Raw genomic sequence first — 15,405 nt, forward strand, 5'->3', positions numbered from 1 at the left:
ACAACAGGATTTTTTCTATTAAGAACAAATGCAAAAAGAGATAAAGCAAGCTACACTGTTATGTCTTGACAACTATTTACAATGCCATGGAAATAGTTCACTCATATCTATAAAAATGTTGACCATGACACCAATGTCACATTATACTGACATCCATTTTCTTTAAAGCAATGGGTGGCGTATGCTCTTCAACACTGGCTAGTTCATGTTTCTCTAATGCTTTGTCAGTTAAAGCTTTCAAATGGTTTGAAAGTCAAGCTTCCCCCATGTCTCTGTGAGTGGAAAGAAAGCAAACAAACCCATGTTTAACAGTAAGGTCAGCCTGACATAAAGCAAAGGCAGCCAGTAAAGAGAAAATGAGGTTGACATTCTGGGACTAATCCAGAAGTCTTGCAACCATCTTCGAAACTTCACAGATGCCAAACAGTACAAACAAGCCTGGGTGCAGCCTCCAGGCATGAGTCGGGACTTTGGGCTTGTAACAAGATCAACTCCAAGAGGAAGCAGATCCCTTTATGCTTTTCTTTGGCTATGGAAGCTTAAGAAAAAAATATTTTTTCCAACCATTACTGCTACCAGCTACTGCTATTTAACTTATCACTACCCCCTAGGATTCTTAAGCCTTCTCTAATTATAGGAGGGCAAAATATGAAAGGGCATTACTTTCTATTTTTATTTCCAATGAAGGCCATATTAATTTAAACCTAATCCTGGAGTTGTATTTCAATTAGCCCCAAATAACTAAGGGTATATGGGACCTTTTACCTGAGCTTATATAGGATGTGGTTTAATCTGAACTTGGATTTTTACATTCAATTTTGTTTGGATTCATATTATGGGAAGAAATAGGTTGGAACTCTAATATGGGGGGGGATCCTTTATTATTTTTTATTCAATTTTGGATTTGTTAAGAACCAGCAATATAAGATGTAAGTGCCAGGTTTCTGTAATGGCTGTCCTTTGCACCTATCCTTTACTAAGGATCAGTACGGTGCTAGCTCAGCGCCTGGGTAGAGGTATTTTCTTTAATGTTACTTCCTCTGTAGAGAAGGGAGAATTCTACTACATGGGTTGGTTTCATGAAAATAACCTATTTAGAACTTATCAAGCTTTTGCTCGATGATCGATTATCTGTGTCCTATAAATGGAAGGACTGTGGGAATTCAGCACATCTGGGGATACGAAGCCGATGCCCTGGTTGGAGTTGTCTGTTGGCCCATTCATCTTGTAGCTAGGACATGGTTGTTGAGTCCTTCAAATAGATATTAAATTGTGGAGGGCTTTACATTAAAAAGATTTTATTTGATTTTACTTTTTAGTGCTTTTTTGAACATAAGGAATTTACAAAGGACTCTGGAGATTTAAAAAAAACCACAGAAGAGTCCATAGTCTCTCTTGATCATTGATAGACATGTAAAGAGTAAGTGCAGATTCGCTAACTTTCTCTCTCTGGCATTTACAACAAAATGTAGGACGATGTTAGGTATATATTTGGTGTCTTAATCTCACCCAACAATATAAAATGTCAGCTCAAGGCTATGTAAAAATTTCTTTTTGGATATTTATAACCCTAAGCATAGTGATGTTATTTTAGGGTTCATGACGTGTTTTTGAAATCCATTTTCTTTTTTGGAATTATTACCATAATAAAAATAATGTGAGTATGTCAAATAGATCTATTTTGGTGGTGGGCAAGGAGCTGTGTTCTAGTCAAGTCCTGTATATTTTAAAGAAATACTTTAAAAATGTCAAAACCATTCTCCTAAGTCCTAGGCTATATTAGTAATGAAACGGTGCCTGACTCCTTATATTTCTGATAAAAAAGGCCCCAAACTAAAAAACATTTTCTTTTCAGGGAAAGAGATTAACTGAATATGTCTAACCATAATTTCTAAAACAAGGCATCAAGTATAACATATATACATTGAGACACTGTTCATGTAACTAGTTTGGGGGCTTTTTAATTATGAATCTAATTGCTTTGATTTATAGCCAGAACTATGACTTAATGAAAATATAATAATAGCAGCTACACTTTCTGAATACCTGAATACTTCATTTCCATTCTCCTCATTGTAAAATGACTGATAAAGGCACATTTAATCATAAAGTGATTCCCCCCCAAACCCGAAGCTCATGCTACTAGCAAGAGGTAGCGATTTGGGACACAGGCCTATGTGAGATCTTTTAAAAGTCCCCACCCTAGAGGTTATGGGGATTAAAAAGTTAGTGGAAAAATTCCATGATGTTTTAATCTTATTTTTCAAAACCTTTTGAAGCTCTTTATGTATCCCTCCCCAAGAACTCACAGAAAGTTCATTGCCATCAAGTCGACCCTGACTCACAGCACCCCTATTGAGCAGGGCAGAACTACCTTAGGAGGCTGCAGCTCTTTACAGAAGAAGGAAGTCTCACCTGAGAACCGTATGCTGACAATCTATGCATGACCATGATGAAGGTATGGCTTTGAATGGGAAACATATTGGAGATATTTTCATATTCTCTATGTACTAATAAGTACTGTCAATGTCAAATGTGACTGTTGGTAATATCTAAATTATGATGCTGCTTAACAAAAATGTCATGTTTTTAAATATTAAAGACTGTCAAATTTTTAATACTTATTAACTGATACTGGAAGTATCAGCTTCACACTTCAATGGCTTCTTAAAATTTTTAAAGGGAAATAATTTCATTCATCTTTTTCAAAATTAACAACTGTATCCTTCAAGTATTTTCAGATATATAGCCTGTCTTATGATTTATTTTCATCACAGACCTGCTAGAAATAACGTGACGTGTAAACATGAAGATGGAGGTTGTGACAACTATGTAGGGATGAAGACACCGGTATGTAGAAATCAGTAGACAAAAGATTTAGATGTTAGATATTTTCCATTTGGTGATGTTACATTCTCTTTTAAAAGTTATTTTGTTTTATTTTATTTTGAAAGCTTAGCCTTAAATATTAATTACTAGTGTTTAGACATTGTGGGTCACAACCAACATCAGGAATAGCAGACATTTTTATGAGGCCGTAAAACAGCCACCACCACAACAAAACAACTGTGCTCCCTGACTCAGGATGTTTTTAAAAAAACAAAAAATATCTTGGGAATTAAATCTTTGGTGATAGAAAAGGATATGTTTCAGTAAAAAAATTTTAAATCAGAGTACCAAGAATCTGATTACATAATGACCACCTCATTCGACAGTTCTCTGTGCCCACTTCTTGAGACTAAAGTTTTATGCAATTTTGTTTTGACACAAGAATATACATTGACTTATGTCACATAATCCAGTCTGGGAGGTATAACTCCTACAAACACTGAATTCCTTAAATTGCAGTTCTTTTATTAGGATGACATTTGTTGTGATAAAAGATAGTCCAATCAATAAACACATGTGGATGCTGGGCTAGTGCAAATGAGTTACTGACCCCTGACTTAATGATGGAGCAATTTCATATTTATTTTAAAGTTAGTATTTCACGCTGTGCTGCATTTTACTCAAAAAAGATTGGAATAGGTTACGCCTATCAAATCCGAATCATATTTCCACTCATACAGTCAACAAATATTTGACTGCCCCCTCTTTCCAGGAGCTTTGATTTTCTACCTCCTACTAGACTATACCTTTCCTGAGATACAGTACCCCTTCAACTCCACAGTCTTTCTAAAGAATTAGCCCATTTCCTTATAAAGGTGGGCAATTCATTTGTTGAATGAAGTAATAAATGAGGGAAATATTTCTATTGACATCTATAATACAAAACAATTAGGGTTACTTAACCCTAAGAATTAATTCAATATGTGGATGTTTTCATGAAAATAATTAGTACTCCATTCAATACATTTTCAAATGTAAAACAGGGTACAAAAAGTTACACTTAATAAATAAAGAATAATTGTTAGTCTTAAGTCAATACAGGAAGAGATCTCATACAGTGGAAGTGAGGCAGTCAATTTAAAAGGGGCAAAGTGATACGTGAAGAGATGGCGATAAGGGAGCAAGAAAGGTAAAGGGACAAAGTCATGAGAAGAGACTATGGAGTGACAGACCCAAAGAAGACTAGAGATCTATGGATGTTGCCGACAGGAAACAGGCATTCCACCTACAAGCAACAAACATGTCCTGTCTCACCTCACAAAGCCTCCCCTCCTTGAAGAGTCAGAATTGTAGGACAATGTGCTGCTCTAAGCAGGTTGCATAAAATGCCAGGTGAGTCCAAGAAGGAAGAAAACCTTTGCTTAGAGGACCCAGGATAAGGTTTTACAGACATTATGTTTAAGTTGAGTTTTGAAGGTTGAACTAAGAGTTGGAGTGAAAGCAAAGGAAGGAATTCAGGCAGAAAACTGATGGTGAAAATCAGTGCATGGCTGGAACAAAATATAAACACACGATTGTGGAGAACAAAGAGGTGAAGTTACACTTCTTGATGCCTGAAAAGAACGGAGTACCTGCTATGTGTCAGCATAGGAAAAGACAGCGAACCAATTCAATGATAATCTCCCCGGAAGTTGTAATGTACAGTTGCAGAGGAGAATCACTATAACGAATGATTGATATCCGTTAAAGAGAGGAAATGACGTGATTAGACCCCTTTCAGAACACTACATCCATCTAGCATGTGCAGCCTGGTGGCATACTAGGGTACAGGTACTGCAAGGCCAGTAGCGAGAAACCGCCAGCCACTCGGAAATCCACAGGGACAGTTCTACACGGTCTTAATGATGGCACCGAATTGGAATCAGCTAGAAAGCAGGGAGTTTTGAGCGATGGTGTGTGGACGAGGGAAAGGTTTGTGTGTGTGTGTGTGTGTGTGTGTGTGTGTGTGTGTAGACACTGAGGAACTTAAGACTAGGCAGGGATCTACTTCAATGGACACACATTCAAAGAAAAAAGATGTAGACAAGCATGCTAAGAAAGAGACTTTTTAAACATATCTTGAGACTATATCGAATACTTTGGTTAGACTCATGTTAAATATGTGCATGACTATGTGTTATCACCTATTATACTTGCCTCGTGGATATAACCAACTCAAACACCTTTAAAAAAGTGTTTTTACATCGCTGTTTGCTTTTCCTCCAAGGAGTCCTGGTGGCACTCAGTGTAAGGCACGGTGCAAATCTACCACCAGCTCCACTGGAGATGGCTGCCTTCTGCAGGAAAGATCATCACCTTGGAAACCCGAGGGGCCAGTTCTTCTCCAACCTAGGTGGTCCTGATGTGTGAGACTTGACTTGAGAGCAATGGCGTATGAGAGTTCAAAAGCAGCCCACGTGGCACAGCGGGTAAGGGTCTGGCTGCTAACTGAAAGGTGGATATTTGGAACCCACTAGCTGCCCTGCGGGCAAAAAACCTGGTGATCTGCCTGCATAAAGATGACAAGTAACACATAAATGCCTAGCACTGCTTAACTCCTCTTATCTGGAAAGGAAATCAACGGTAGGTTTCCTTGGCAATGCTGTGCTTGCATCAGTTTCTACTATGGAAAGAGTGGGATGAACTTGCTGCTTCCCGATGCGTGCGGTTTCAAAGAGAGGATCTCCTGAGACTTCAGAAGAGAGCTATTGTCTGTGGTCTAAAGAAATGTTTTCAGTTCACACAATAATAGAAAATGTAAGGGTGATGTGCAGTTATTGTGATTGGATATGTTGATTCAAACCAGCATCTAATTTCCTGTAGCATCCGTTCTAGAAACGGAACAAAGGCACTCAAACATTTCCACCTGAGATGCATCAATTATGCCTCACTGAAAAATAACTTTATTAACTCTGTGAGGCATAGAAAAAGAATAATATCCTTTTTCCCGTCCTCCTTTTCCCCTTCTCCACTCTTTAATATTTTATTGGAGAAGTTGTAGAGAAGAAACTCTGACTAAGAGGAGGGTTTAGAAGAAAAAATATTATTCCATTTTTAAAGGTGAAGAAACAAGAGTTCAGTGAGGTCAGGTTGCTTTTCATACACAACAGCTAGTAAAGGCTGGAGTTGTTTCTCTAGAGCAGGGGTTCTCAAACTTTTTAAAAAGGGGCCATTTCACTGTCCCTCAGACACGTTGGAGGGCCGGACTATAGTTTTTAAAAAAAATTATGAGCAAATTCTGATGCACACTGCACATATCTTATTTTGAAGTAAAAAACTAAATGGGGCTAAACACTGGGCGGGCCACATGTGGCCCGCGGGCCGTTGTTTGAGAACCTCTGCTCTAGAGAGTCCTCTACCTTCAGAATACCATTCACTATGACTGATTAGACAACCCCCCCTGCCACTTCAATTAAAAGGCTAGTAAAATAGTACAAAATCCATAATACTCTTGTCACAATGATATATTTGTATTTAATCATCCCCTTAGAGATGTGTGTTTCCAATCTGGAAGGCAGTCTTCAGATAAGAGAGCTGTGATTCCTAGTTGGAGAAACACATCAATAGTTCTTAAAAATATATTTCTCTTTCCCTCTTTTTATTAATAGTCCATTTGAAAATCTGATGAAGGTTATTAATCTTTTCCTCAAAAAAAATATATATACACTCAAACTCTTTTGCATACTGCTTATAGGTCCCTTTTTGGAAATAGAATCATATTGACAAAGGGACCTACCTCGAAGCAGCACAAGCTTCTTATTCTTGTGCGCAACAACGTTTCTCTAGATTTTTCAGATTCAGAAATTAAAAATGCTCACCTAAATGATATGGAATAACATGGATATGATTCAGTTTAGTTTAGCAATCAATTTTAGTACTTTTTCAATCTGATAAACTCTTAAAGAAAACACAAGTACAGAAAAACACATTTAAAATTCTAAGTATACTTCACAAAGGAAAATTAGAACCTCACAATTATTCTCTGAATCTATATTATATGATATGTTATAAATGTAAGGCTTTCAGCAGAATATTGTAAAAACAGAGATCTCATAATATTGACAACAGCAACATAAAGACATTCCACACAGTTAAATTTTTATAAAAGAAAACAAGTGACATTCACTTTTTATGAAAGAGAAGAGGTTTCACCATCCCTGCCAAGATCTTGGGTAACTGTGCAGCAATAACTTCAGACATCATTTCTGGAAATTCAACACTCAGCGCCCGAGACTGGATAAATGTATTCAAGCAGTATAAATGAAGTTGTTTGACAAGCTGTGGGTTTAATGAATAGGTAAGAAATAGGTGAGAAAAAGATTAAATTCTGATACCAAGGGCTCGAGTAAAAAGAAAATGTTTTGAAAATGATGATGGCAATATATGTACAAGTGTGCTTGAGACTGTTGATGTATGGATTGTTTTAAAAGCTGTAAGAGCCCCAGTAAAATGATTCTTTTAAAGAAGATTAAATTCATATGCTATTCAAACATGGCAGATATTTTCTTCTTACCAGAAAATACTGCTCTCCACTACCTAGAACAATATTCATGGTATATTTAAATGGTAAGGAAAGTTTTCAAGAAGTGAAACATTCATACTCTACCCAGGAGAGTAGAGAATACATGTAGGCAGGCACAACCAAGTATACAAAAAACACACTCACACTGATACAAGGGGCTTCACAAAGTTCCCTTACATACAGATTTCCAAAATGCAATTGCTTTATAAATTCAAGCTGCTAATATGGCTTTTTCACCACGCCAACAAAAACAAGATATTTAACTTTGAATCAAACACTTGCTTTTATCAAACTAATTCATGTACATACTTTTCAAAGTGAAATTATACAGCAAGACTTATAACACAGGTTCCCAAATTTATTTTACCTACAGATATTTTTCTTTTTCTGAAAAATATTGCTCAGTGCCCCCTTGTACAGTCAAACCTTTCTGTCCTATAACCCAAAATCCAGTTAAGCGTACGCATCTGTTTCTGCGGCAGGCACCTCATGGGTCACTCCAGCACCTCAACAGGGTGGTGGCACCCACTCTGGGATACACTGACTTACACCACAGCCACACCCTCACAGCAACCACGGCTAGAACTAACCGCAGACGTTTGCTGATCTTCCTTCTTGATCCCGTTCCCCAGGCATGTTAAGCTCGTATCTTTTCCTTTTAGTGTCTAGATTTCAAATAATTTTTAATTTTCAAGTATTTGACACTATTTGGTTTCTACTAAGAAAAAGGAAGGCTGGGTTCTCCTATCACATAGCCTCCAACGTTTCTACTCTTCCATTCTCTAAATAGCTAGCTTACAATGTTCATGCCTCATATTTTATGATAAGGCATCTCTGTTGTTGTTGTTGTTGTTGATGATGACGATGCCACTAAGTTAATTCCAACTCCCAGTCACCCTGGGCACAGCAGGATGAAATGGAGCCCAGTCTTGTGTGGTCCTCACAGTTGTACCAGTCTGCTTTCTCGAATGCTGTCTACATACTTTTTTTTTTTCTTTTTTTACATTTTATAAGGGACTCATACAACTCTTATCACAATCCATACATACATACATCAATTGTATAAAGCATATCCATACATTCCCTGCCCCAATCATTCTCAAAGCATTTGCTCTCCACTTAAGCCCTTTGCATCAGATCCTCTTTTTTTTTCCCTCCCTCCCCACTCCCCCCTCCCTCATATGCCCTTGGTAATTTATACATCGTTATTTTGTCATATCTTTCCCTATCCAGAGTCTCTCTTCCCCCCCCCCCTTCCCTGCCATCCCTCTCGCAGGAAGGAGGTCACATGTGGGTCCTTGTAATCAGTTCCCCCTTTCGAACCCACTCACCCTCCACTCTCCCAGCATCGTCCCTCACACCCTTGGTCCTGAAGGTATCATCCACCCTGGATTCCCTGTGCCTCCAGCCCTCATATGTACCAGTGTACAACCTCTGCCCTATCCAGCCCTGCAAGGTAGAATTCGGATGATGGTAGTTGGGGGGAGGAAGCATCCAGGATCTGGGGGAAAGCTGTGTTCTTCATCGTTACTACCACGCACCCTAATTGACCCATCTCCTCTCCTGAACCCCTCTATGAGGGGATCTCCAGTGGCCGACACTTGGGCCTTGGGTCTCCACTCTGCACTTCCCCCTCCATTCAATATGGTATATATATATATATATATATATATATATATATATATATATATATATATATACACACATACATATACACCCATATACATACACATACACACACACATATATATACATATACACAACATGGCTGGCCCCACTGTGAGAAATGATGCCCCTCAGTGACTAAGGGCGATACAGGGGACAGCACCGGAGACACAGTGTGGGAATTGCACCTGACCTGATCCCACCACACCAAGGCAAAGCACTGGGGGAGTGCAGTGGAACAGCAAGGGAATGGAGTGGCAAGGACCCCAGGGAATGCTGAAAGTGGACTTTGGGGCCAGGGCGTGGTGCCCTAACAGACTGGACTGGAAAACGCACCTAAGGGCCAGCAAACGATCCCTGAACTAACTACAAGCTTTTCTCTTGTGAAGTGCTCTGTTTTGTTCTTTGTCAGTGGTTTGTTTTTGTTGCTTTGTTGTCTGGTTGTATACTATTGCTTTGTTTTCCTCTGTCTTCTTTTTGTGCGTTAGTGACTCCACAGGGCTGTCTGAATAGGACAGGCTGGATGAACTATCTGGAGGAAAAACAATGGGACCGACAGTTCCGGGGGGACTTTGGGTGGGGGGGGTAAGGGGGGTATGGAAGTGGGGTTAACAAACCCAGGGACAAGTGAACAACATGGGACCCCAAATGGTAGAGAGGGGGGAATGGCAGGCCTGGTGGGGAATGATCAAGTGTAAGGTTGCGTAGAGAAGAGGTATACTCTAGCCCAGGTGGCGACGAAGCATGGTAGTAGGGCAGGAGGAAAGTCAAGGGAGATGGAGGAAAGAGCTAGGAGTCAAAGGGCATTTATGAAGGTCTAGACAAAGACATGTACATGCAAATATATATAGGAGGATGGGGAAATAGATCGATGTGTCTATATTTATAGGTTAAGCATTAAGGTGGCGGAAGGACCTTGGGCCTCTACTCAAACACTCCCTCAATGCATGAATACTTTCTTTTATTAAATTGGAACTCTATGATGCTCACTCTCCCGACACAACGGCTGGAGCCAAAGTGGGTGAACAAGTAAATGTGGTGAAGAAAGCTGATGGTGCCCGGCTATCAAAAGAGATAGTGACTGGGGTCTTAAAGGCTTGAAGATAAACAAGCGGCCATCTAGCTCAGAAGCAACAAAGTCCACATGGAAGAACACACCAGCCTGTGTGATCAAGTGGTCCCGAAGGGATCAGTTATCAGGCATCAAAGAACAAAAAAAATCATATCATTGACTGCACACCTCCATGATAGGATCGCTGAAGACAAATGGGTGCATAAGCAAATGTGGTGAAGAAAGCTGATGGTGCCCGGCTATCAAAAGAGATAGTGTCTGGGGTCTTAAAGGCTTGAAGGTGAACAAGCGGCCATCTAGCTCAGAAGCAAAAAGGCCCACATGGACGAAGCACACCAGCCAGTGTGATCATGAGGTGCCAAAGGGACCAGGTATAAGGCATCATGCAAAAAAAAAAATATATATATATATGTGTGTCTACATACTCTTTCTACATGTTTCTCTGTTTTCTCAACTTTGTTGACATCTCTTTTCTGTTAATCTTCAATTCTTCTTATTATGGTGAGTGGATATACTTGTTTTTTTAAAAAAATATTCCTTTGTTGTCATTTTAGTATTTTTTTCAACATAGCAGCAATAAAGTTTGTATTGCATATAACTTGTCTTAGCAACTTACTTTATTAAATTAGCCCTAATATTAGTATTTCTAGGTATTTCTCCCTCTATTAAAAGTAGTGATGGTAAGCATCCTTGCATGTATATCTTAACTACTTCCATAATTATTTCTTAAGATAAACCCTCAATAGTAAAAATTTGAAAAACATGCAAATTTAACATTTTCTTTATATGGTTCCACTGTCCATCGCAACATGACTAACATAATTCCATCCAAAATGATGAGTCTTATTTTTCTCATGTGTATCTTTGTTTTTCATGTATTTCTAAAATTTCCTCTAACTTTAGGTATTTGAGAACAAGCACAAACAGAAAAACATATCACCCTTGTCATCAATCATTAAAATTATGCAAATACTAATAATCGTCACATTATGCTGATATTAGTAAAAGGATAACCTACATTAAAAGTGAAAAGAAGTCAACTTAAAGCACTGTGATACATATGTTCTAGTAAAACATGACTACAATTCTGAATTTGGAAGTCCATAAAATTAAAATTTAGGAAGAATATTTTTAAAATTTTAGAAATTAAGAGTCTAATCACTGATATTGTGGATCGGAAAATACTTACATCATGCAAATTGTCGAGCAGTTTTGTAAGCTGATAGAAACGCTGTGAGCTGGACACAACTCCTTTTTGTCTCAACCCAATGGCCTTGATGAGTTCTCGAATGTAGCTTGACCTCATCTCTTCAAACTGGTTCTGACTTCTCAGTCCTTCCAGAGGGACTGTAACCAAACAATTACATGAGACAGCTCAGTTTAAAATCAGGAGAGTACCGCACACTTGTACCAGTTTAACAGACACTTAAATTTGCAGCTATCAAATGATGATTTCTTTGTCTTAAAAAATCACTTTATTGGGAGCTCGTACAACTCTTATCACAATCCATACATCCATCGTGTCAAGCACATTTGTACATTTGTTGCCATCATCATTCGCAAAATATTTGCTTTCTACTTGAGCCCTTGGTATCAGTTCCTTGTTATTTCCCCTCCCTCCCTGACCCTACTCCCTCATGAACCCTTGATAATTTAAAATTATTATTATTTTGTCATGTCTTATACTGTCTGATGTCTCCCTTTACTGACTTTTCTGCTATCCGTTCCCCAGGAAGGGGGTTATATGTAGATCCTTGTAATCGGTTCCCCCTTTCTACTCCACCTTGCCTCCACCTTCCTGGTATCGCCACTCTCACCATTGGTCCTGAGGGGTCATCTGTCCTGGAAACCCTTTTTCCAGTTCCCCAGTGTACATCCTCTGGTCTAGTCATATTTGTAAGGTAGAATTGGGATCATGATAGTGTTGGAGGGAGGAGGCATTAAAAAACTAGAGGAAAGATGGATGATTCATTGTTGCTACACTGCACCCTGACTAGCTCCTCTCCTCCTCGTGACCCTTCTGTAAGGGGATGTCCAGTTGACCACACATGGGCTTTGCGTCCCTACTCCACACTCCCCCTCATTCACAATGATATTATTTTTTTTTGTTCTTTGATGCCTGATACCATATCGCTTTGACACCTTGTGATCACAAAGGCTGGTGTGCTTCTTCCATTTGGGCTTTGTTGCTTCTCAGCTAGATGGCTGCTTGTTTATCTTCAAGCTTTTAAGACCCCAGATGCTATGTCTTTTGGTAGCCGGGCACCACAGCTTTCTTCACCACATTTGCTTATGCACCTGGCTTTGTCTTCAGCTATCATGTAGGAAAGGTAAGCATTATAGAATGCCAGTTTAATAGAACAAAGTGTTCTTGCATTGAGGACATACTAAAGTAGAAGTCCAATGTCTATCTGCTATGTTAACACTAAACCTACAAATATATGCCCATAGATCTATTTCCCTACTGTCATATGTAAAAATTGCCTGTATGTAGACCTCTATAAATGTCCTTTGCCTCTGAGTTTCTTCCTCTATTGCCTTTTACTTTCCTCTTGTCCCACTATCATGTTCAGCCTTTATTTGGGTTTTAGGAATTCCTCTTGGTTACATTGTCCTTGATCAAGCCCTACCAGGCCTCCTACACCCTCATCACTGATTTTGGATCACTTGTTGTTCCCTTGTCCCTAGGTGTGTTAACACCACTTCCTTTCCCCCACTTCCCCCTCTCCCATGGCCCCCCAGAACCATCAGTCCCACTGTTTTCTCCTCCAGTTTGTTTATTCAGTCTATCCTATCTAGACAGACCTGCAGAGGTAATAATATACACAAAAACAAGACAGAGCAAAAACAATGTAACAAAAGAAAACAAAACAATGACTTATTTTGATATAAACTCTAAGCACCTTCATAGGAAAGAGGCAGTGTGACTGATAGCATTAGATCGTGTGTATTCCTAGTTAACTGGAAAGAAGGCCATGAATGGAATAAACGGTAACTAAAAACAACACTTTGGCATACTTATTGTAGAGCTGTATCAATGAGCTATCCTTTGCCTTAGTACTTGCTCAAAAGATAATCTGGTACTATGCTACATTCCTGTTGCAAACAATTGCCTACTTTAATTTCTACCTGCACGGAGGATGGTTTCCTTTTTCTCTTCTTAACAAATACTTGGATGAAAAAGGAAAACATATTTTCTAAATATTTTCATATGTGGAATTCCAAACTATGAGGGTTAGGGGAAGAATGATCTAGTCTAATTTAGTGTGTTTGGAAGGTAATGACAATTCTAGGCCATTTTCTGCTTCCCTTTCTTTTGCGAGCAAGTTGTTAGGAGGGAACACATGTTCTCCTTTGCCTTGCCCATGATTGGGGCTCGATATTAGGAAGTGCAATGATCACAGATAGAAGGCTTGTCTTCAGCTCAGATTTACCATTAACAATGGTGATCATTTTTAACTTCACATGCCTTAATACTTTTTCTTATTTCGAACTTGGTCTAGGAAGAGAGGCACTATTTTACTCTTCTTTGAAGACATGATATTCCTTAAAATAAGATTCTTTTGTTAGTGACTCATTTTGAAGATCACTAATCAAATGGTCGCAATGAATAAAAAGCATCCTAGGCACGTCATTTTGTTTCTGTGAATGTGGTACACAATTTTAAAAGGCAGCTTCAATCATTTCGTAAAATCTGAAGGTCAACTTTTATCAGTAGATACCTTCCTCGTAGCTATTTTTATAGGCTGAGGTTAGAGATTGAATGGGATCTAAACATTGATCCACAAAGCAAAGATGGGCTGAATATCTGACTCTACCTGCCTGTAGAGCCAGACTGATTTCCTTTAACACACTGGTTACTGCTGGGATGGCACCAGGAGAGTTTAAACATGCTCCCAGTCCTGGACTAGAGATACAGAACTGGTCACTAAAGCAGGAGTGGGTTAGGAGGACCACAGGGGGGTACCTGGAAAGATTTGGGTCTTTGGAATTTTGGTATACAAACATCACACTTATCCCTCCCTCCAGAATTGATGAGATAAATTCTTAAAGGAATACATGATATATTTAAGGTCTGCCTCTCTCATGAACTTAAAATTTTTTTTCAGTCTGTATTCTGTTATCGACTCTGTTTCAAAGTGGACTCCACGATCCTTGAAGTTCAACTTCTAACAATACCTCGATTTTCAAGTTATGGTATTAGTACTCTGAGGATTATGAAAATTCCACAGACTACCCTAATCAGAACTATGTTATTGGGGTGGTTATGTAATCTAAGAAGTTCTTTTTAAATCCTAATTGAGCAACAGTATTGGTGACTATGCAAGCTCTGACTTCTTAAATCATTTTCATGATGATTAAAAGCTTCTCCATAATCCAAATGAATGCTAAAAAGTATACCAATAAAAAGGTAATAAATCTGTGCTAGTGCTGTACAAAGGAAGGCCAGCGTACTCCTTACAGGCAAGGACGGAAAGACTTTGTCTTGCATATTTGGGACATATTGTCACGAGAGACCAGTCCCTAGAGAAGGGCATCATATTTTGTAGAAGTGGAAGGACAGCAAAAAATTGGCAGGCCCTCAACAAGATGGACGGATGCAGTGCATGCTTCAGTGACTCAGGCTGCCATGAGTCAAAGCCTACTCAATAGCCCCTAACAACAACACGCTAACTCTAGAACTGTGGGAGAAAGATGAGGCTTTCTACTCCCCTTGGGATTCCAGGTCTTGGGAACCTTCCATGTCACTTCTGCTCTGTCCTGTAGCATTGCTGGGGTTGGAAATGGCTCCACAGCAATGACCTTGGGTTCTGGTTTGGATAATGAAGTATAAAAATTCCATTGAACTGGAATAGTATGTAAGAATTCCATTTAAATATTAATGTTTAAAGTATTTTGGAGTATTTGTCTCCAATTTTCAAAAATACTACATAGGCTTTATATGTAGACATTTGCAAATGAACTATTAATTTAATATTTAATGTGTATAATTTCAATGAAGAAATTAAGTAAAATATTCATTTTATTTCAATTTTTATGGCTTCACTTTTACAATGAACTCTTTGGTTGGTTTACATAAATGTACAATAAAAGGTAAAGGTTTAAATAGATTATCTTTCTCTAATACTAGCCAATATCAATATCTAACGTTAATTATTTCCTTCCTCAATGATTCCACATTTATTGTATGGACTATGCTATCATTTTCTAATATGTCTGCAACTCTATCCCTACAAATAAATACATAATATTGCTCCCGTCTACGTCTATTGAACAG

The 15,405-nt window shown here is 38.6% G+C and overlaps 1 protein-coding gene across 1 annotated transcript in view; it reads right to left on the reverse strand.

Annotated features, from left to right (window-relative positions):
* Positions 1 to 4,267: 4,267 nt before the first annotated feature.
* PGR (progesterone receptor) overlaps positions 4,268 to 15,405 on the reverse strand; it is a 61,506-nt gene continuing 50,368 nt past the window's right edge. The window contains exons 7-8 of the mRNA XM_075546494.1: positions 11,317 to 11,474; positions 4,268 to 7,146 (exon numbers count right to left, since the gene is read on the reverse strand). Of these exons, the coding sequence (XP_075402609.1) occupies positions 6,991 to 7,146; positions 11,317 to 11,474 (314 nt within the window). The 3' untranslated portion in view covers positions 4,268 to 6,990. The remainder of the gene's footprint in view (positions 7,147 to 11,316; positions 11,475 to 15,405) is intronic.

This window comes from Tenrec ecaudatus, chromosome 4 (assembly GCF_050624435.1).
Source record: "Tenrec ecaudatus isolate mTenEca1 chromosome 4, mTenEca1.hap1, whole genome shotgun sequence".
Taxonomy (NCBI): domain Eukaryota; kingdom Metazoa; phylum Chordata; class Mammalia; order Afrosoricida; family Tenrecidae; genus Tenrec; species Tenrec ecaudatus.